This window comes from Diceros bicornis, chromosome 13, assembly GCF_020826845.1.
Source record: "Diceros bicornis minor isolate mBicDic1 chromosome 13, mDicBic1.mat.cur, whole genome shotgun sequence".
Classification (NCBI taxonomy): domain Eukaryota; kingdom Metazoa; phylum Chordata; class Mammalia; order Perissodactyla; family Rhinocerotidae; genus Diceros; species Diceros bicornis.
The window spans coordinates 14207079-14231227 of NC_080752.1; the positions used below are offsets into that span (position 1 = coordinate 14207079).

At 36.7% G+C, this 24149-nt stretch overlaps 1 protein-coding gene across 2 annotated transcripts in view; it reads right to left on the bottom strand.

Annotated features, from left to right (window-relative positions):
• NRDC (nardilysin convertase) overlaps positions 1 to 24149 on the bottom strand; it is a 107914-nt gene that overhangs the window by 41896 nt on the left and 41869 nt on the right. For both annotated transcript variants that reach the window (XM_058552382.1, XM_058552383.1), the window contains one exon: positions 238 to 311. In XM_058552382.1, the coding sequence (XP_058408365.1) occupies positions 238 to 311 (74 nt within the window). The remainder of the gene's footprint in view (positions 1 to 237; positions 312 to 24149) is intronic.

The following is a 24149-nucleotide window of genomic DNA, read 5'->3' on the forward strand; positions in this document are numbered from 1 at the left end:
TCACTATGGTAAAGCCCTCAAAAACAAAGGCTGAAAAACTAAAATCTACCATCCTTTTGATTTATTTCAAATCTATGCTAGACATTTAATGGCTTCAGGAATAAACATGACACATCTATTTCCATTTAGCCCTTCATGATATAAAGATAAAATGGTCTAGTGATAAAGAATGATAAATATGCTAAATAACTGGTTGAATGAAGGAAAGAGTGGTAAGATATAAAGCACTTTTCTTACCACTATCAACTGCTTCAACTTCCCGGTCAATTGCATCTCTGATCATTAGTGGATGGATAAAGAACTGGGCCCATCTGAAAAACAAACAAAAAAACCCCTGGCATTTCTGTTTTTGTTCAGTAAAAGCTTTTTATCAGTCAACGTCTATTTTTTTTTTTTTTTGTGAGGAGGACTAGCCCTGAGCTAACATCTGATGCCAATCTTCCCCTTTTTTCTTGAGGAAGACTGGCCCTGGGCTAACAGCCATGCCCATCTTCCTCTACTTTATATGGGTCGCCACCACAGCGTGGCTTAACAAGTGGTGCGTTGGTGCATGCCCGGGATCTGAACCTGCGAACCCCGGGCTGCCGCAGCGGAGTGCACTGATGGTGTTCAGGGCAGGCCACCCCAAGATGCACCACTCTGGTATGTGGATTATTTCGAGCTGAAGACAATAAAGACTCAGAAAACTCAGGAAGAACATTTGAGTTTCCCCTCCCAAACTGCCTCAAGAACTGAAAATATCTGTTTCAGGAAGGAGTTACTATCATGATGGCTGTAATATAATGTAAAATAGATGTTACAGTAGGAAAGGCACCAAGCCTCTCTTATCAAAATTCTGTCTCTTCCCGGCTACATTCTCTGGGTGGCCCTGCTGGGAGTTGCCAGACAAACATTTACATTTATAAGGGAAATCTCCATTTGTAAAGGTATCTCCCTCTCTGTGCTGGGAGGAGAGGGGGATGACCTCATCTCTAAAAACTTATCAGTGTGAAAGCTGAGGCCTTAAATCTGCATAATAACCTTACTCTTGTTTACTGTGCTTTTCTGGTAATCTCCCGTAACTGACTCCCCCCACCCCCAACATCCTCCTTTGTCTTTGGCTGAAGATGGTATTTAAGAGGAGAATCTCTGCTATTGTGTTGAGAAACTCAGTTTCCGTGGTTTCTCCCATGTATACATGTTATCAAACTTGGTATTATTTTCTTCTGCTAACCTGTCTTTTTAGTTATTTGGCCAGCCAGAAGAACCTTAAGGGAAAGGGCAGAGGGGGATTCTCCCTCTTCCCCTACAGCGTGCACTGAACCGCTGCATCACCGGGCTGGCCCCTCAACGTCTATTTTTTAATTAAGAAATTCTACTAAGTTGGAGATTTAGTTCCTAATCACGCATATGTAAAGTGTAAGTAATATTCTGCATTTCTGTATTTTGAAGTCTACAAACTACTTTTTTTCATTACGAAATATAACCCCCATACAGAAAAATATGTAAACCATGAACATACAGACTAATGTATAAGGTAAACACCTGAGTGGCCACCACCAAGGTCAAGAAACAGACTACTGTCACAACTCCAGAAACAGCACCTATCTGATCTTCAGAGTTAATATCCTGAATGTTATGGTTCTCACTTCTCTGCTTTTCTTTATAGTTTTATCACCTATATATGTATTTCTAGACCAGTGTTTCTTGATCTTTTTTTTTTTTCATTATCAACTGTAAGGAGCTTTTTCAAAAATTTTCTCCTAATCATTCTCCTATGAAATTTTAATACCTGGATATACTATCTGTTTATATACTACATGTCTATCTGTGATTTTACAAATAAAAAGTGTATAAAGCCAAGTCTTTATTCAATAGAGGGTTACAAATGATTAAATAAAATTTTTAAGTTAAAATTTTAAAGGCTACTACATAGTATTTCACTTAACTTTATAATGTATTTGTTTTTTAATATAATTTATTTACTTAAATTGCGATACATCAAATTACATATGCAAATTATCCATTTATACAATAATAGTGATGTAATCAAATTTTAAAAAATTAAAATTTATTTTTCCAGCAGAAGTAAAACCATTGAAAGGATTAATTTCCTAAAATATTTAATAAACTTTTTTTGCTTGATCTGAGAAGAAACTTTTAACTTAGCTACTAGATATTCCTTAAGATACTTTCAATATTTTTTTCTTTTCAGTACTTGGTATAACTAATGATAACTATTCAACAAAAGCTGAATAACTTTTGTTAATTAATAAAACAGATTTTTATTTAATTCTAAAAACCCAATTCACACACAAAAGCATGGAATATCAAATATAAACAACATCCACAAGACAGCCAATGGCAACCAAATGGCATGTGCAGACCACCTCTAGCAATGACTTCGAGATAAGCAATCATTTGAAAGTCCTCCAACCATCTATCCACCAGTTTTGTAGCACTGACTTTGCATACGCTTTGTATATCTTCCCCAAACTCACTGTCAGTGTAAATGGTGCTCATGTGATACCTGAGAAAACTCAAAGAGAAATCAAATACTAAGAAAAGATTTTGCCAGGTAGGGTTAAGCTTTGGAGGGCCAGAAACCACTATAATATTGAACATTTTTCTACCCTCCAAGAACCAATTTTTGCCACAAAAGCGAACAATATCACCCCCACTGAGAATGCATGTTCTAGACAACAGTTTTGTTTTTCAACTTTATATAAACGGAAATATACTGTACATATCCTTTATGTCGGATGTATCTTACAATACTATGTTTTTAATATTCATCCATGATGGTATATGTGGCTATGGTTCATTTATTTTCATTGTAGTAGAATATTCCACTGCATGGTTTTATTCATCCATTCTACTGCTGATGGACATGTGGGCTGGTTCTGGGTTTGCACTATTACAAACAATACTGTCATAAACATTCTTATAAATGTGTACTGGGGCACATGAGCACAAGTTTGTCTAGATATAAATCTAGGAAAGGAAGTCCTTGGTAATAGCATACGCATGCATTAGTTCTACATCACTAGATAATACCAAACTTTTCCAAAGTGACTGTACCAACTTACACTTGCATTAGCAGTTCCAACTCCTCTACTCCACAAACCTCACCCTCACTTGGTGTTGTCAGACTTTAAAATTTTCTGCAACTTTTAGGACACTTAAATCTCATACTGGTTTTAATTTACATTTTTCTGATTCCTAATGAAGTTGAACGCCATTTCATATAATTATTAATAATTTTAATTTCTTTTCTATTAGGTTGTATTTTTTCTTTTGATTCTAATAGTATATATAATTATCCATTTACATATGATATATTACATATAATCTAATAATTAAAAATCAATAATAGTTATTCTAAATTAATTTCTCTGTTATACGTGTTGCAAATAATTTTTTCCACTTTATACTTGCTTTTTTCACACTCTTTATGGTATCTTTTGATGAACATAATGTACTATCATTTTTCCTTTATGTTTTATGCTTTTTGTGTCTTGTTTGATAATTTTTACCTAAGCTAAAGTCACATTTATCTCTAAAAGTTTTAGTTGTACTTTTCACTTTTTGGTCTATAATCCATTTAAAATTGATTTTTTGTGTATGTTGTGAGGTAGAGAGTCAATTTTGTTTCTGCCTTTATATAAGCCCAACTGTCTTGGCATCATTTCTTCAAAAAGTCCTTTCATCACTGCTCCATATTGCCCCTATCAAAAATCAAGTGTCCACATATGTGTTGGTGTATTTCCAGTATCTCTATTCTATTCCATTGGTCTCTTTGCTTAGCCCTGTGCTAACACCACAATGTCCTAATTACAAAACAATATTAGCATCTGGTAGGTCAATTCTTGCTACCTCGTTATTTTTCCAATTCAAAAGTATCTTGGCTATACTTAGCCCTCTACGTTTCCTTATAAACTTTAGAATTAGCTTGTCTATTTAAAACTAAATAAATCTTCTGAGATTATGGTTTCGATATCACTGAATCTGTACATCAACTGGGGAAAACTAACATGACTGAAAAAATAAGGCTTCAAATCCATGAATAGTATCTCTCTCAATTTATTTAGGTCTTCTTCAATATCTCATTATAAGGTTTTAATATATTTTCCATAAAGAGGTCTTATAAGCCAGCCCTGGTTGTCTAGTGGTTAAAATTTGGCACTCTCACTGCCACAGCCAGGGTCATTTCCGGTCAGGGAAGCATACCACCTGTCTGCTGGCTGTCATACTGTGGCAGCTGCGTGTTGCTATGATGCTGAAAGCTATGCCACCGGTATTTCAAATACCAGCAAGGTCACCCATTGTAGACAGGTTTCAGTGGAGCTTCCAGACTAAGACAGACTAGGAAGAAGGACCTGGCTACGCACTTCCAAAAAAATTGGCCACGAAAACCCTATAAATAGCAGCAGAGCATTATCTGATATAGTGCCAGAAAGTGAGAGGATGGTGCAAAAAGACCAGGCAGGGTTTTGGGGGGCCAGCCCCATGGCGCAGCGGTTAAGTGCATGCACTCCACTGCTGGCGGCCCAGGTTCAGATCCCGGGCGCGCACCAACGCACCGCTTGTCAGGCCATGCTGTGGTGGCATCCCACATAAAGTGGAGGAAGATGGGCACGGATTTTAGCTCAGGGCCAGTCTTCCTCAGCAAAAAGAGGAGGATTGGCATGGATGTTAGCTCAGGGCTGATCTTCCTCACAGAAAAAAAAAAAAAAAGACAGGCAGGGTTCTGCTCTGCTGTACACAGGATCACTAGAAGTTGGAATCGACTCGACAACACCAACAACAAGAAAAAGAAGTCTTATACATAACTTTTGGAATGATTTCTGAGTGCTTATTTTTATAGCTTTTATAAAGGTTGTTTTCTTTATTTCGATTTCTAACTGTTGCTGCTACATACAAATACTACTACTTTCATATGTTAAATATATTATCATTTTTATTTTGCATACAAAGCTACATTACTAAATTCTGTTAATGTTAAGAATTTATCTGTAGATTTCAGATTTTCTATGTTCACAATCATATCATCTGCTATGACGGTTGTGTATTTTGCTTATTTTTCTTTCCTGCCTAATAGAATGATAACAGAAGCAAACACAACCTGCATCTGTCTTGTTCCTGATCTCATCTTGAAAGCTTTCAAGGTTTCTCCATTAAATATAAGGTTTGGTTTCAAATATAAAATATCGTATTTAGAAAGTTGCCTTATACTGTTTGCTAAGAGCATCTTCGTGGATACTGAATTTCATCACACATTTTTTTCTACATATATTGAGACATGGTTTTTCTCCTTCAATCTGACAATGTGATGAACTACATTAATTGATTTTCTAATGTTAATCCTATTCATATTTCTAGGATGAACCCAACTCAGTATTGCTATATCATCCTTATTATATATTGCTGTTTGTGAGTGAGTCTGGTCTATAATTCTTCTTAAATTATACTTTCTTATATCAAGGTCATGCTACCTTCATAACTGACATAAGAATTATTTCTTCAATTTTTCATAGAACTCTAAAAGTTTATTTTTGAGATTATTCATTACTGATTCATTTCTTTAATGATTATAGATTATTCAAACTTTTTCATTATAATTTCTCCTGTGTGAGTTTTATAAATTATATTTCTAAGAATTTACGTACTTCACCTACTTTTTTCATTTACTGGTATAGTTTGTTCAAAATACCTTATTATATTTTTAATATCTGCAAGATCTGGTCACATTCTTTTACATTCCTGGTATTTGCACATACTCTCTTTCTTCTCTTGACCAGTCTTGTGAAAGGTGTATCTTTTATCAGTTTTTTCAAAGAACCAACACTTAGCTTTCTTGAAACTCTATCATATGTTTGTTGTTTCTATTGAGAAATAATTCACATACCACAAAATTCCCCTTTTAGGCCGGCCCGGTGGTGCAAGCGGTTAAGTGCGCATGCTCCGGTGCGGTGGTCCGGGGTTCACCAGTTTGGATCCTAGGTGCGCACCGACACACTGCTTGTCAAGTCATGCTATGGCAGCGTCCCATATAAAGTAGAGGAAGATGGGCATGGATGTTAGCCCAGGGCCAGTCTTCCTCAGCAAAAAAAAAAAAAAAAAAAGAGGAGGATTGGCAGATGTTAGCTCAGGGCCAATCTTCCTCAAAAAAAAAAAATCCCCTTTTAAAGTGCACAATGAAGCGGACTTTACTACATTCACAGGATTATGCAAACATTACCGCTGTTTAGTTTCAGAACATTTTCATTACCCAAAAATAAACTCTGTACCTGTTAACAGTCATTAGCCATTCCCCCAGCCTCCCACCCCTGGCAACTACTAATCTACTTTTGGTCTCTATGGATTTGCCTATTCTGGACATTTTCTATAAAAGGAATCATACACTACGGGGCCTTTGGTGTCTGGCCTCTTTCACTTAGGATAACGGTTTCAAGATTCATTCATACTGTAGCATGTATCCCTTCTTATTGCTGAGTAATATTCCTTTGTATGGATATACCACATTTTGTTTATCCATTCATCAGTTGATGGACATTTGGGTTGTTTCTACTTTTGACCTAGTAAGAATAATGCTCTCGTGAACATTCATGTACAAGTTTTTGTGTAGACATATGATTTCAATTCTCTAGGGTATATACTAAGAGTGGAACTGCTGGGTCATACGGTAACCCTATGTTTAACTTTTTGAGGAAGCACTAAATCATTTTCCAACACTCCTGCACCACCAGTAATGTATGAAAGTTCAAATTTATCCATATACTCAGCAATAATTATTATTGTTGCTCTTTTTGAAGTGGTGTGAAGTGGTATCTCATTGTGGTTTTGATTTTCATTTTCCTAGTGACTAATGACCTTGAGCATCTTTTCATGTGCTTATCGGCTATTTGCATATCCTCTTTAGAGAAATGTCCATTCAAATTCTTTGCCCATTTTTAAACTGGGTTGTCTTTTTATTGTTGAGCTGTAAGAGTTCTATATATATTCTGGGTACCAGTCCCTTATCAGATACATGATTTGTAAGTATTTTCTTCCATTCTGTGAGTTGTCTTTTCATTTTCTTCATAGGGCACTTTAAAGCAAAAAAGTTTTTAATTTTGAATACAATTTATCTAGTTTTTCCTATGTTATTTCCACTTTTGGTGTCATATCTGAAAAACTATTGCCAAATCCAAGGTCACAAAGATTTATGCCTGTTTTCTTCAGAGTTTTATGCGTTTTGCTCTTATATTTAAGTCTATGACTCAACTTGTTAATTTTTGTATATGGTGTGACTAAAGAGTCCAACTTCATTCTTTGGCATATGGATATCCAGTAGTCCCAGTATCATTTGTTGAAAAACTATTCTTTCCTACTGAATTATCTTGGCACCCTTGCAACTGACCACAAATCTAACAGTTTATTACTGGAGTCTCAATTCTATTCCACTGATCTATATGTCTATTCTTATGCCAGCACCATGTTGCCTTGATTACCATAGCTTTGAGAAAGTTCTGAAATTGTGAATATGAGTCTTTCAACTTTGTTCTTTTTCAAGATAATTTTGGCTATTCTTGGTCTCATCCTTTCCATATGAATTTTAGGATCAGCTCATCAATTTCTTCCAAAAAGGCAGCTGCAATTTTGATAAAGACTAAGTTGAATCTGTAGATCAATTTAGGAAGTACTGCCACCTTAATATTAAGTCTTCCAATCTATGAACGTGAGATGTCTTTCCATTAATTTAGGTCTTCTTTAATTTCTCTCAACAATTTTTTGTGGCTTTCCACATACAACTCTTGCACATCTTTTGTTAAATTTATTTCTAAGTATTTTATTCTTTTTGATGCTATTGTAAAAGGAAATTTTTTCTTAATTTCATTTTTGGATTTTTCATTGCTAGTGTATAGAAATACACTTGATTTTTATACATTGATTGTATCCTGCAAAAACACTTGATTTTTGTACATTGACTGTATCCTTGTATCCTGCAACCTTGCTGAACTCAATATTAGCTCTAATAGTTCTTTTTTTATTTCCCCCCAAAGCCCCAGTAGATAGTTGTATGTCATAGCTGCACATCCTTCTAGTTGCTGTATGTGGGACGCGGCCTCAGCATGGCCGGAGAAGCGGTGCGTCGGTGAGCGCCCGGGATCTGAACCCGGGCCGCCAGCAGCGGGGCACGCGCACTTAACCGCTAAGCCACGGGGCCGGCCCTCTAATAGTTCTTTTGTGGAATCTGTACTATTCTCTACACAATGAGTTCTTGTTATTTGTGGTAACGTTCTCTAAAGTTGCCATGACTGCTGAATTAGTGAATACTGAAGCACTGTCCTATGAGAAATATGTACACACACACAGATTATGATCTTAAGTCCTAAAGGTATCTCATCCTAGTAGATTCTCTTTTCCTTATTTCACAAAAGAGAGAATGAGGTTTGGAAGTGTTAAGAAACTTGCTTGAGGTCACCTCACTAATGGGTGCCAGAGTTGGGATTCAAACTCCGTCAAACTGGCTCCAGAGCTGGAGCTTCTTTTACTATATTGTACTGTCCCCTTTTGTCTCCATGCTCTGGTCACCTCTGTAGGGAGGCTGAACAAAAAGGCAGAGTGCTGCTTTGTTCGACCTCAGCTAACAATGTGTGTGTCAGGAACTCAAATTTTTCACAACAATTTTCAAAAATGTTCACATGTCCATGAATGACTGCAAAAGCACAGTGAGTATTGATTTTGGAGCTACAAATAAATTTTACTAAGTAGGTGACTTCTCCACAAATAATGAGAATCAACTGTACAAGATTATATTATCTGCACATAGAGATAGTTTTACTTCTTCTTTTCCGACCTGCATGCCTTTAATTTCATCTTCTTGTCTAACTGCCCTGGCTGAAACCTTCAGTATAATGTTGAATAGAAGTGGTGACAGCTGACATCTTGATCCTGATCTTTGGGGAAAAGCTTTCAATCTTTCACAAATAAGTATGATGCTAGTTGTTGGTTATTCATAGAAACCCTTTATCAGGTTGAGGAAATTCCCTTTTTTGTGCGTGAGGAAGATCAGCCCTGCTCTAACCTTTGCCAATCCTCCTCTTTTTTTGCTGAGGAAGACTGGCCCTGGGCTAACATCCGTGCCCATCTTCCTCCACTTTATGTGGGATGCCGCCACAGCATGGCTTGCCAAGCGGTGCATCGGTGCGCGCCCAGGATCCGAACCAGCGAACCCCAGGCCGCCACAGCGGAGCGTGTGCACTTAACCGCTTGCGCCACCGGGCCGGCCCCAAGGAAATTTATTAAGTGTTTTATCATAAAAAGGGTGCTAGATTTTGTAAGATGCCTTTTCTGTTTATATTGAGATGATATACTGAGATAACATGGCATATTACATTGATTGATTTTTGTATGGTGAACTAATCTTGCATTCCTGGAATAAATCTCACCTGGTCATGGTGTATAATCCTTTTTATAAGTTCCTGGATTCAGTTTCACAGTATTTTGTTGAGGAATTTTGCATCTATATTCATAAGGGATATTGGTCTGTAGTTTTCTTTTCTTGTAATGTCATTGTCTAGTTTTGGTATCAGAGTAACACTGGATTCATAGAATGAGTTAGGAAGTGTCGTCCTATTTTTTAGAAGAGTTTATGAAGCATTAGTGTCAATCCTTCTTTAAATGTTTGGTAGAATTTACCAGTGAGGCCATGTGGGCCCACACTTCTCATTTGGAAAGTTCTGATTACTAATCCAATCTCTTATTACAGGTCTATTCATATTTTCTGTCTTCTTGACTCAGTTTCAGAAGCTTATGTATTTCTAGATATTACTCCATTTCATCTGGGTTATCTATTTGTTGGCATACAAATCATTCACAGTATTCCATTATACTCTATTTTGGTAAGATCATAATAATGTTCACTCTCTCACTCCTGATTTTAATAATCTGAGTCTTCCTTTTTCTTGGTCATTCTAGCTGAAGGTTTGTCAATTTTGTTCATCTTTTCAAATAACCAACTTTTGGTTTTCTTTATTTTCTCTATTGTTTTTGTATTCCCTATTTCATTTATTTCAACTCTAATTTTTATGATGTCATTCCTTTTGTGTACTTGCTTTAGATTGCTCTTCTTTGCCTAGTTAATTAAAAAAGAAGTTTAGGTTATTGACTGCAGATCTTTCTTTTTTAATGGAGATGTTTACAGCTATAAACTTCCCTCTGATCACTGCTTTTGATGCATCCCATTAGTTTTTGTATGTTGTTTCCATTTTCACTAGTCTCTAAGTATTTTTTAATTTCCCTTGTGATTTCTTCTTTGACCCACTGATTAAGAGTATATTGCTTAGGACGTCAGCATCATGGCGGAGTGAGCTTTCCCGTGAACTCTTCCCCCGACAAGATACAACAAAAGCAACAGTCACAGACCAACAACGGACTCCCAGACAGTGAAAACCTAGAGCGGAGGGATCCACACTGCCGCACATCTGAGAGCGGAACATGCTGGGCCCCCGGAGGAAGTGGGGAGAGGTAAGGAGAACTCCGCTCCCTCCCCATCAGATCAGCGATCCCAGTCTGCGCAGCTCCCAGAGAGGGGGGAGGGGCGGCCCTCGGCGGGAAACCGCAGCTCTTCGGACTCTCTCAGCCAGTGGGAAACTCCCGCACAGAGGACTCAGAGGAGCCACAGGGCTACCATCAACATCTGAGCACCCCAGAGAGCGGATAAAGAGGGGCAGACGAGAAGCCTCCCACGTCAGGGACCCAGAGGGCAAAAGAGAGAGCTCCCCGTTCCCCGCAACCCGCACTCTGCAGCTCAACCGACCAGATCCAGCGATCCGAGGCAGACCTGATCAAACAACTGGACCCGTGGATCACAGCGGAAAAAAAAAAAAAAAAAAAAAAAAAAAACTGCGGATCGCAGCAGAAAAACCGGGGCAGAGCGCAGGGGGCTTAGACTACACAGCCCTTTACCACCAGACAGTGGCGGCAGGTGGAAATTGCAACCAGAGACTTCCAGAATGAGGAAAAACAAAACCAACACAGGAACCACAATGCAAAAATATATGAAATCACCAGACCAGAAACAAAATGACAAGCACCCAGAAATCAACCCCGAAGACACAGAAATCCATAAACTAAATGACAGAGATTTCAAAATAGCTATCATAAAAACACTCAACGAAATACGAGACAACACAGACAAACAATTCAATGAGATTAGGAGTTTCTTCACAAAAGAGATTGAAATCATAAAGAAAAACCAATCAGTGCTGATGGAGATGAAGAACACAATGGAGGAGATAAAGGAGAATCTGGAATCTCTAAAGAACAGAGCTGACAATATGGAGGAAAGAATTAGTACTTTAGAGGATAGGAATACAGATATACTCCAGATGGAAGAGGAGAGAGAACTAAGACTAAAAAGAAATGAAGAAAGACTCCGAGAAATATCTGACTCTATTAGAAAATGTAACACAAGAATTATAGGTATTCCTGAGGGAGAGGAGAGGGAAAGAGGAACAGAGAGCCTATTCAAGGAAATAATAGCTGAAAATTTCCCAAATCTGGGGAAGGAGCAGGAAATACCAGTAAGCGAAGCCAACAGGACACCTATATATATTAACAGACAAAGGCCTTCACCACGACACCTAGTGGTAAGGCTAGCCAGGGTCAACGACAAAGAAACAATATTAAGGGCAGCTAGACAAAAACAAAAAATAACGTACAAAGGAACTCCCATCAGGCTCTTAGCGGATTTCTCAACAGAAACTTTTCAGGCTAGAAGAGACTGGAATGATATATTCAAAATACTGAAAGACAAAAACTTTCAGCCAAGAATACTCTATCCAGCAAAAATATCCTTCAAATATGATGGAGAAATAGTAACTCTCCCAGATAAACAAAAGCTAAGGGAGTTCATGGCCACGAGACCCCCACTACAAGAAATACTCAAGAAGGCCCTCAGGCCTGAAAAAAAGAAGAGAAAGGGAACACAAAGCTTGGAGGAAGGAGAAAAGTAGGTAGACAAAATCAGAGAAATAGTAGATCTTTACCGGAATAGGTTAGCAACCACTTAAATACTAAACTCAAAGATCAAAGGAAGAAATTCACCAAAAATAAATTTAACCTCATCACTGTAAACGCACAGCCACAACACAAGATAGAATAAGGTATAACAAGAGCAACTTAGAAGGGGAAGAGGAAAGTGACTGAATTGACTTAGTATAAGGAAATAGGAGGCTATCAGATAATGGACTATCTCATACACAAGATTTTTTGCCCAAACCTCAAGGTAACCACTAAACAAATAATCAAAGCAAAACCACATATGATAAACAAAGAGAAAACTAGAAGAATCATAAGACAGAACAACCAAACTGAATTGGCAGTCCAAAACAAATGGGACAAGAAACAAAGGAAATGCAAAAGAACCAGAAAATAAGTGACAAAACAGCAACATTAAGCCCTCATATATCAATAATTACCCTAAATGTAAATGGATTGAACTCTCCAATCAAAAGATACAGAGTGGCAGGATGGATTAAAAAGCAAGACCCAACAATATGCTGCCTTCAGGAAACACATCTTAGCACTAAAGACAAGCACAGGCTCAGAGTGAAAGGATGGAAGACAATACTCCAAGCTAATGGCAAACAAAAGAAAGCAGGTGTTGCCATACTCATATCAGACAAAGTAGACTTCAAGACAAAACAGGTTAAGAAAGACAAAGAAGGGAAATATATAATGATAAAAGGGACACTACATCAAGAAGACATATCACTTATAAATATATAGGCACCCAACATAGGAGCACCAATGTACATAAAGCAACTATTAACAAACCTAAAAGGAGAAATCAACAACAACACAATAATAGTAGGGGATCTTAACACCCCACTTACAGCAATGGATAGATCATCCAGACAAAAAGTTAATAAAGAAATAGTAGACTTAAATGAAAAACTGGACGAGATGGACCTAGTAGACATATACAGAGCACTCCATCCAAAAACAGCTGACTACACATTCTTCTCAAGCGCACGTGGAACATTCTCTAGGATAGACCATATGTTGGGAAACAAAGCAAGCCTCAATAAATTTAAGAAGATTGAAATCAGGGCCGGCCTCGTGGCTTAGCAGTTAAGTGCGCGCGCTCCGCTGCTGGCGCCCTGGGTTCGGATCCCGGGTGCGCAGGACACATGCTTCTCCGGCCATGCTGGGGCTGCGTCCCACATACAGCAACTAGAAGAATGTGCAACTATGACAGACAACTATCTACTGGGGCTTTGGGGGAAAAAATAAAATAAAATTATAAAAAAAAAAAAAAGAAGACTGAAATCATAACAAGCATCTTTTCAGACCATAAGGCTATGAAACTGGAAATGAACCATGAAAAAAAAATTGGGAAAGTGACAAAAATGTGGAGATTAAACAACATGCTACTGAACAACCAATGGATCATTGATGAAATTAAAGGAGAAATCAAAAACTATCTGGAAACAAACAAAAATGATAACATGCCATATCAAACCATATGGGATGCAGCAAAAGCGGTCCTGAGAGGGAAACTCATAGCGATACAAGCCCACCTTAACAAACAAGAAAAAGCCCTAATAGGCAACCTTAAATTACACCTAACAGAACTACAAAGAAGAAGAACAAACAAAGCCTGAAGCAAGCAGAAGGAGAGAAATAATAAAAATCAGAGCAGAAATAAATGAAATTGAGACCAAAAAAACAGTAGAAAGGATTAATGAAACAAAGAGTTGGTTCTTCGAGAAGATAAACAAAATCGACAAACCCTTAGCCAGGCTTACTAAGAAAAAAAGAGAAAAGGCTCAAGTAAATAAAATTAGAAATGAAAGAGGAGAAATTACAACGGATACCATGGAAATACAGAGGGTTATAAGAGAATACTATGAGAAATTATATGCCAACAAATTGGACAATCTAGAAGAAATGGATAAATTCTTAGACTTATACAACCTCCCAAAATTGAACCAAGAAGAAATGGAGAATCTGAATAGACCAATAACAAGTAAAGAGATTGAAATAGTAATCAAAAACCTCCCAAAAAATAAAAGTCCAGGACCAGATGGCTTCTCCAGTGAATTTTACCAAACATTCAAAGAAGATTTAATACCCATCCTTCTCAAACTATTCCAAAAAATAGAGGAAGATGGAACACTTCCTAAATCATTCTATGAGGCCGACATCATCCTGATACCAAAACCAAGTAAAGACAATACAAAGAAAGAAAATTACAGGCCAATATCGCTGATGAACATTGATGCAAAAATCCTCAACAAAATATTGGCAAACCGAATACAACAATACATTAAAAAGATCATACACCATGATCAAGTGGGATTTATACCAGAGACGCAGGGATGGTTCAACATCCGCAAATCAATCAACGTGATACATCACATCAACAAAACAAAGAATAAAAACCACATGATCGTCTCAACAGACGCAGAGAAGGCATTTGACAAGATACAACATTCATTTATGATAAAAACTCTCAATAAAATGGGAATAGAAGGAAAGTACCTCAATATAATAAAGGCCATATATGACAAACCCACAGTCAACATCATACTCAACGGGGAAAGACTGAAAGCCATTCCTCTGAGAACAGGAACGAGGCAGGGCTGCCCACTCTCACCACTCCTGATCAACACAGTACTGGAGGTTTTGGCCAGAGCAATTAGGCAAGAAAAAGGAATAAAAGGAATCCAAATAGGTAACGAAGAAGTGAAACTCTCACTATTTGCCGATGACATGATTGTATATATAGAAAACCCTAAAGAATCTGTTGGAAAACTGTTAGAAACAATCAACAACTACAGCAAAGTTGCAGGGTACAAAATCAATCTACAAAAATCAGTTGCATTTCTATATGCTAATAATGAACTAACAGAAAGAGAGCTCAAAAAGATAATACCATTTACAATTGCATCAAAAAGAATAAAATACCTAGGAATAAATCTTACCAAGGAGGTGAAGGACCTATACAATGAGAACTACAAGACATTATTGAGGGAAATCCACGATGACATAAAGAAATGGAAAGATATCCCATGCACGTGGATTGGAAGAATAAACATAGTTAAAATGTCTATATTACCTAAAGCAATCTACAGATTCAATGCAATCCCAATCAGAATCCCAATGACATTCTTCACAGAAATAGAAAAAAGAATACTAAAATTTATATGGGGCAACAAAAGACCCCGAATAGCTAAAGAAATCCTAAAGAAAAAGAACAAAGCAGGAGGCATCACAATTCCTGACTTCAAAACATACTACAAAGCAATAGTAATCAAAACAGCATGGTACTGGTACAAAAACAGACACACAGATCAATGGAACAGAATTGAAAGCCCAGAAATAAAACCACACATATACGGACAGCTGATTTTCGACAAAGGTGCTAAGGACATGCAATGGAGAAAGGAAAGTCTCTTCAATAAATGGTGTTGGGAAAACTGGACAGCCACATGCAAAAGAATGAAAGTGGACCATGTGCTATCGCCATTCACAAAAATTAACTCAAAATGGATCAAAGACCTGAAGGTGAGACCTGAAACTATAAAACTCATAGAAGAAAATATAGGCAACACACTATTTGACATTGGGTTTAAAGGAATCTTTTCAGATGACATGCCTACCCAGACTAGGGAAACTAAAGAAAAAATAAACAAGTGGGACTTTATCAGACTAAAGAGCTTTTATAAGACAAATGAAACCAGAATCAAGATGAACAAACAACCAACCAGCTGGGAGAGAATATTTGCAAAACATACATCTGACAAGGGGTTGATCTCCATAATATATAAAGAACTCACACAACTGAACAACAAAAAAACAAACAACCCGATCAAAAAATGGGCAGAGGAAATGAACACACACTTCTCCAAGGAAGATATACAGATGGCCAATAGGCACATGAAAAGATGCTCAACATCACTAATCATCAGGGAAATGCAAATCAAAACAACACTAAGATACCACCACACGCCCGTTAGAATGGCTATAATCACCAAGACAAAAAACAACAAATGTTGGAGAGGATGTGGAGAAACAGGAACCCTCATACACAGCTGGTGGGAATGCAAATTGGTGCAGCCTCTATGGAAAACGGTATGGAGATTCCTCAAAGAATTAAAAATAGAGATGCCCTATGATCCAGCCATCCCACTACTGGGAATCTATCCAACGCACCTGAAATCAACAATCCAAAGAGGCTTATGCACCCCTATGTTCATTGCAGCATTATTCACCATAGCCAAGAAGTGGAAGCAACCTAAGTGTCCCTCGACAGACGATTGGATTAAGAAAATGTGGTATATATATACAATGGAATACTACTCAGCCATAAAAAAACAAAATCGTCCCATTTGCAACAACATGGATGGGCCTGGAGCGTATTATGTTAAGTGAAATAAGCCAGAAAGAGAAAGACAAACACTGTATGATCTCACTCATATGTGGAATATAAACCAACACATGGACAGAGAAAACTGGACTGTGGTTACCAGGGGCAGTGGGGGTGGGGGGTGGGCACAAGGGGTGAAGGGAGTCATATATATGGTGATGGACAAACAAAAATGTACAACCCAAAATTTCACAATGTTAGAAACCATTAAAACATCAATTAAAAAAAAAAAAGAGTCTATTGCTTAATTTCTACAGATTTGTGGAATTACCCAAATTTCCTTCTGTTATTGATTTCTAATTACATTCCACTATTAGAGAACACACTCTAAATAATCCTTTCAAATCTATTGGGAATTGTTTCATGACCTAATATATGTCTATGCTGGGAAATGATCCATGCTGTATGTGAGAAGAACATGTGTTCTGCTGATATGGGGTGGAATGTTCTATAGACGTCTGTTGGTTTACATGGTTGTGCACGTCTTCTATTTCTTATTGATCTATCTAGTTCTATCCTTTATTGAAAGTTGGATATATATATTTTCAACTATTATTATTGAATTGTGTATTTCTCTCTTCAATTCTGTCACTTTTTGCTTCATGTATCTTGGGGCTCTTTTGAGAAATGACTGTACGTTTATAAGTGTTATATCTTTTTGATGAATTGACCCTTGCATCATTATAAAATTCCCTTATTTGTCTCTAGTAACAATTTTCATCTTAAAGTGTATTTTGTCTGATGTTAGTATAGCCACTTCAGCTCCCTTTTAATTACTATTTACATAGTATATGTTTTTCCATTTCTTCATTACCAAACTATTGGTGTATTGTAATCTAAAGTGTCTCTCTTATAGACAGCATGTATAGTTGAGTCAGGTTTCTTTATCCATTCTGCCAATATCTGTCTTTTAGTTGGAACACTTAATCCATTTACATTTATTTTAATTACTGATAAAGTAGGATTTATGTCTGCCTTTTGCTATTTGTTTTCTATAAGTCTTATATCTTTTTTCTCTTCCTCCATTGCTGCTTTTTTTTTGTTAAAATAGATATTTTCTAGCATACCATTTTAATTCCCTTATCATTCTTTTACTGTATGTTTTAAGTTATTTTCTTAACTAACATATTAACTTATAACAATCCATTTTGAATTTATACCAACTTAATTTTAATAGTACACAAAAACTTTGTTCCTATATACCTGTTCTCTCTCCCCTCCTTTGTACTATTATTGTCATACAAATCATGTCTTTATACATTATATGTCTATCAACACAGATTTATAATTTTTACTTTATTTAGTTAGATGTCTTTTAAATCAGATAGAAGGAAAAAAATTTACAAAAAGTATATTTATACTTTTATATTTATCTATGTAGTTACCTTTACCAGTGCACTTTATTTCATCATGTGGATTTGAGTGTCCTTTCATTTCAGCCTGAAGGACTACATTTAATATTTCATATAGAGAAGATCTGCTAGTGACAAACTTAGTTTTTAATTTACCTGAGAATATCTTAATTTCTCTATTTAGAAAGATATTTTTGCTGGATATAGAACTCTCGGTTGATAGTCTTTTTCTTTCAGCACTTTGAATGTCATACTACTGCCTTCTTGCTTCCATGGTTTCTGATGGGAAATCAGCTGTTTACCTTATTGAGATAATCTTGTATGAGAAGAGCAGCTCCTCCTGTGCTACTTTCAAGATTCTCTTTATATTTGGCTTTTGACAGTTTGATTATACAAATGGTCCCCAACTTACAATGGTTTGACTTACGATTTTTCGACTTAACAATGGTGCAAAAGTGATACATACTCATAGAAATCATATTTTGAATTTCGATTTTTCCCAGGCTAGTGATAGGTGGTATGATACTCTCTCGTGATGTTGGGCAGTGGCAGTAAGCCACACCTCTCAGTCGGCAATGTGATCATGAAGGCAAACAACTGATACAATAATTCTGTGCCCATACAACCATTCTGTTTTTCACTTTCAGTACAGTATTCAATAAATTACATGAAATAGTCAATACTTTATTATAAAATAGGCTTTGCGTTAGATGATTTTGCCCAACAGTAGGCTAATGTAAGTGTTCTGAGCACACTTAAGGTAGGCTAGGCTAAGCTATGATGTTTGGTAGGTTAGGTGTATTAAATGCATTTTCAACTTATGATATTTTCATCTTATGATAAGTTTATAGGGACATAACCCCATCGTAAGTCAAGGAAGATCTATAATACATCTTGTTGTGGTTGTTATTGTGTTTATCCTTCTTGGAATCTTTTGAGCTTCTTGAATGTGTAGATTTTTGTCTTTTCTCAAATTTGGGAACAGTCTGGCTGTTATGTCTTCAGGAATTCTTTCTACCCCTTTTTCATTTCCTTTTGGAACTCCCATGATGCATGTGTTAGTATGTTTAACAGTGTTCCACAGATCTCTGAGGCTCTATTTACTTTTCTTCTTTTTTCTTTCTGATCCTCAGATTGGATAATCTCAATTGACCTATCTTTAAGCTAATTGACTCTTTCCTCTGCCAGCTCAAGTCTGCTGTTGAACCCTTCTAGTGAATTTTTCATGTCAGTTGTACTTTTTGACTCCAGAATTTCTATTTGGTTCTATTTAATAATTTGTATCTCTTTATTGATATTTTCTATTTAGTGAGACATCATTCTCATACTTTCTTTTAGTTCTTAGACATAGTTTTCTTTAGTTCTTTGAACATACTTAAAGTAGCTGATTTAAAGTCTTTGTCTAGGAAGTCTAGAATCTGGGCTTTCTCAGTGACAGTTTCTACTGACTGCTGTTTTTCCTATGTATGGGCCATACTTTGCATCCCTTGTAATTTTCTGTTGAAAATAACATTTTAAACAATATAATGTGGCAACTCTGGAAATCAAGATTCTCCTCCCTCCTCAGGATTTGTTGTTATTCCTGTTTGTTGTTGTTACTGTTTATTTATTTAGTGATTTTCTTATCCTAATTCTGTACTGTATTCTTTGACAAGTGTAACCACTGCTTGGTTAGCTTAGTGGTACTCTTTCCTTAAATGCCTGGAATGAGTAAGTCTCCCAGCCTTGCCAAGAGGCTCTCTGTGCATATTGAGGCATGCCCTCAGCACTCAGTCAGGTAGTTTACAACTCTGCCTTAGCCGTCACATCCTCCTTGTGCAGAGACTCAAGGTCAGCCAAGGTGAGAGCATAAGGCCTTTTCAGGTCTTTCTTGAGCATGCTCACAGCGCTGGACATGGCACAGCCATATGCATGTATGTGGCCTTCAAGATTCCCAGGAATATATTGGAGCTTTTCAAAGCCCCTTTGGACATCTGATTTTCCAGTTCTTCCTTTTAAGCTTTTTCAATAGCCTATTTGTTTGCCCCAACTGTTATCTACTGCCTCAGGCAGCCACAACGTTAAACAGCTGTCTCTAAATGTTTTGGACAAATACCTCCAGAGAAAAAGTTTTGCAATGAGTGAGTTCCCCGTCAGGTCAAATACAGAAAAGTCCTGTGAATGGTGGTTCCCAAGGAACTGCTAGACAGATCAAATAATGACTATTATCCAGAATGATGTTTTCATAGAGCTCCAAATGCATCCAGCCCCCTCCAGTGGCTGCTAGACTGCTGGTTTTTACCGATTGTGGGAACTCATGGTTTTCAAGACCACTGTGGACTGGGTAGAGGGAATGGAGATAGGGCAAGTTAAAATGCCACAAAGCTCACTGTTCTTACTAAGATTCAGTCATTTGCTTTAATAAATACTCCTTGGATTATTGCAAGCTTCTGGTTATTTCCAGAGTTCAGAAAAAGTTGATTTTTGACAGTTTTGGCAATGTTCTCATTGCTTTTATAGAGGAGAGGCTTTTCAGAGGTCCTAACTTCACCATTTCTTCTAATGTCAGTTTGCTTTATATTTCATTAATTTCTGCTCTTGTCTTTATCATTTCCTTTCTTTGGGAATATTTTGCTAGTCTTATTCAGACTTCCTGAGATTAATTACCTCATATATTTTAAGTCTTTTTTCTTTTCTAACATATACATTTAAGATTATACATTTCCCTCTAAGTACCACTATACTCACATCCCACAACTTTTCCTCTATATTATTTTTATAATTCAGTTCAAAATGTTTTCTAATTTCAGACATGCTTTCCTCTTTTATCCACGTGTTTCTTTTTTTTTTTAATAATTTTATTTATTTATTTTTTCCCCCAAAACCCCAGCAGATAGTTGTATGTCATAGTTGCACATCCTTCTAGTTGCTGTATGTGGGACGCGGTCTCAGCATGGCCAGACAAGCGGTGCGTCGGTGCGCGCCCGGGATCTGAACCCGGGCCACCAGCAGCGGAGCGTGCACACTTAACCGCTAAGCCACGGGGCCGGCCCTATCCAGGTGTTTCTTAAAAGTATGCTTAATTTCCAAACATAAGGGGATGTTCTAGTTGTCTTTCTGCTACTGATTTCTAGCTAAATTTTAATTATGCACAGCAATCACAAAACATAATTAATATGATTTCAATTCTTTGAAATTGGAGACTGAATTTGTGGCTTAAAATATAGTCAACTTTAGGGGCCGGCCCAGTGGCATAGTGGTTGGGTTCGCATGCTCCACTTTGGCAGCCCGGGGTTCACAGGTTCGGATCCCAGGCACAGACCTACGCACCGCTTATCAGGCCATGCTGTGGCAGGCATCCCACATGTAAAGTAGAGGAAGATGGGTGCAGATGTTAGCCCAGGGCCAATCTTCCTCAGCAAAGGGAGGAGGATTGGCAACAGATGTTAACTCAGGGCTAATCTTCCTCAACAAAACAAACAAAATATGGTCAACTTTTTAAAGTGTTCAATTACACCGAAAAAAATCTGTAGTCTGAAGCTGTTGGTTAAGCATTCTATATATGTCCATGAAAAAAAACAGTGGTAATCCTGTTGTCCCAATCTTCTATGTCCTTACTGATTTTCTTTATTGTTGTTCTATCAATTACTGAGAAGGAAGTGTTAAGTCTCCCACGGCAGCTGGTTATTTGTGCACTTGTCCTTATATGTGATTTATTTTGAGGCTATGTTATTAGAGTGTTCAAACTGGAAACAATTATGTCTTCCTAGATAAGTTTTATCAATATGAAGTGAGCCTCTTGAACAACAGTAATTTTTTTTTGTCTTGAAGTCTATTTTTTTCTGATAGCAATGAAATGAAATCTCTGATAGGAGATTGGTCTTCTTTATACTGGTATATATATCTGCATGGTATGTTACCTTATGACCCTTTATGTTCAACCTTTCTGTATCTTTACGTTATATCTAAGTCTTAAAAACTGTTTGATTGGGTTTTTAAGAATGCAGTCTGACAATGTTTGTCTTTTAACTAGAAGCTAGTCCATTTACATTTAATGGGAATTACTACATATATATATATATATATATACTATATACACATACTATATATATATATATACTATATACACATACTACATATATACACACATACATATGCATATATAGTATACGCATACACATACGTATACTACATATAGTATGTGTATGTAATACGAATATGTATGTGTGTATATATATATAGTATATATATGTACACAGTATATAGATATATATGGATCAACATCCACCCCCATCCTACTTTGTACTGTTTGTCCCACTTGTTCTGTTTTTGTCTCTTCCATTTTTTTCTTCTTTGAATTTACTTAAAAAAAAAAATTTTATTAACCTAAATCTATTATGAGGAAACAATGAAATTCAGAACATAAGAAATTCTATGACTCTTCAAAACAGTAAAAATCATGAAAAAGGAAAAAGGGCAGAGAACTAAAGACTACAGAGACATAATAACTGTATGGAATTCATGTATCTTGATTGGATCATAAGTCAAAACAAACAGCTAAAAAGACATTTTGGGTACAATTCAGTTTGAATATGCTCTATATCTTAGATAAGGTTATGGAACTATTAAATTTTCTTAAGTAGGATAATGGTATTGTGGCTTTGTAGGGGAATGTCTATTTTGATAGGAGATGAATGTTGAAGTATTTAGGGGTGAAGTATCATGAAATATGGTCACTTTGAAATTGTTCAGAAAAAGAATATATAGAGAGAGAGATAAAGCAAATTTCGCAAGGTAAAGGGTAATGAGTCTTATTTGTACTATCCTTTCAACTTCTCTGTATATTTGAAATTTTTCAAAATAAGGTTGAAAAAATTATAGAAAGATATCTATTGATGCAATGTACTGTTAAGTGAAAGTGTATGTATGGTACAATTCTATTTTTGTAAAAGAAATAATATTTATACATATGCAAAAACATATATGTTAGGGAAATGCTAGCTGCTCTAACAAAGGGACCAAAAATGTGATGACTTGATCAAAAAGGAAGTTTATTTCTTGCACCTGTGAATGTCCAGGTTGGATGAACCAGATCAGTAGGCAACTTTCCTCCACTTGGACTTTCAAGGACTCAGGCTCATGATGGTTCTGTTATCTTCAACACATGACTTTCAAAGTTGCTGCCTTTCCAGCTGAGGTGCAGGGCCAGAGATTATCTCTGAAGCAGGCTGCACATATCACTTCCGCTCCCACTTCACTGGTGAAACTTTCCTCCTAAGGCTACACCTAGTTGCAGAGGAGGCTGAAAATTTCAGTTCAAGGTGGGCAGCCACCTCCCAGCTTCAACTTTTATCACTTGAGAAAAGATTTTGTTGGAAAGCTAGTAGTCTCCATTATAGTCATTAAAAAGGGCTTGTAGGCTGCCTCCAGCCTAAGCCAGTTCCTACTCATCCTTCAGGTCCCAGAAAACACCACCTCCTTCATGATGCCTCCCTTGACTTCTCATTTTTTCTTGTGAGTTCCTTTGGAATTTAGAATTGGTACCACCCAATTTATCACTTAATTAAATGTTTTTTTTTAATTATTCCAAATATCTTCCTTGTACTGGGTTGGAATTTTTACACCCAAATTCTGTTCTTTTAGAAGCTAACCTAGTAAATAACTTATCAACGTCTACCTTACAAAAAATCTTTTTTTCCATTTACCATTATTCCTGACTGATATATTATTGTTGTTGTTTTAATCATGTATACTTTTAAATCTCACAATTATTGTTTTAAGTAATAAATGTACATTTATATTTACTCACATAAAATGACTTTCATTGTTCTTCTATTTTTTTGTGTGTCTGTGACCTTTATTTTCCTTCCGCCTGAAATAAATTCTTTAGAATTTCCTTTGGTAAGTTGGCTGATGGCATGCTTTCTCAATTGTGTGTCTGAAGGTCTATTTTACAACCACTCTTAAAAGATATTTTTGCTTGGTGTAGAATTTGTAGGTGATAGTTATTTTCTTTCAGGCTATTGCAGGTATCCCACTGTGTTTTAGCTTCTACTATTGCTGTTGAATAGTCATCTATCAATCTAACTAATATTCCTTTGAAGGAATTCTGCTCTCTTATCTGGCAAAGATTTTTATACAGGCATACTTCGTTTTATTGCACCTCGCTTTATTGCGCTTTGCAGATACTGTGTCTTTCACAAGACCTTCCACCAACAAAAAGATTACAAGTCACTGAAGGCTCAGACAATGGTTAGCATTTTTTAGCAATAAAGTTGTGTGGTTTTTTTTTTTGGTGAGGAAGATGGGCCCTAAGCTTACATCCATTGCCAATCTTCCTCTTTTTGCTGAGGAAGATTAGCCCTGAACTAACATCTGTGCCTGTCTTCCTCTATTTTGTATATGGGATGCCTCCA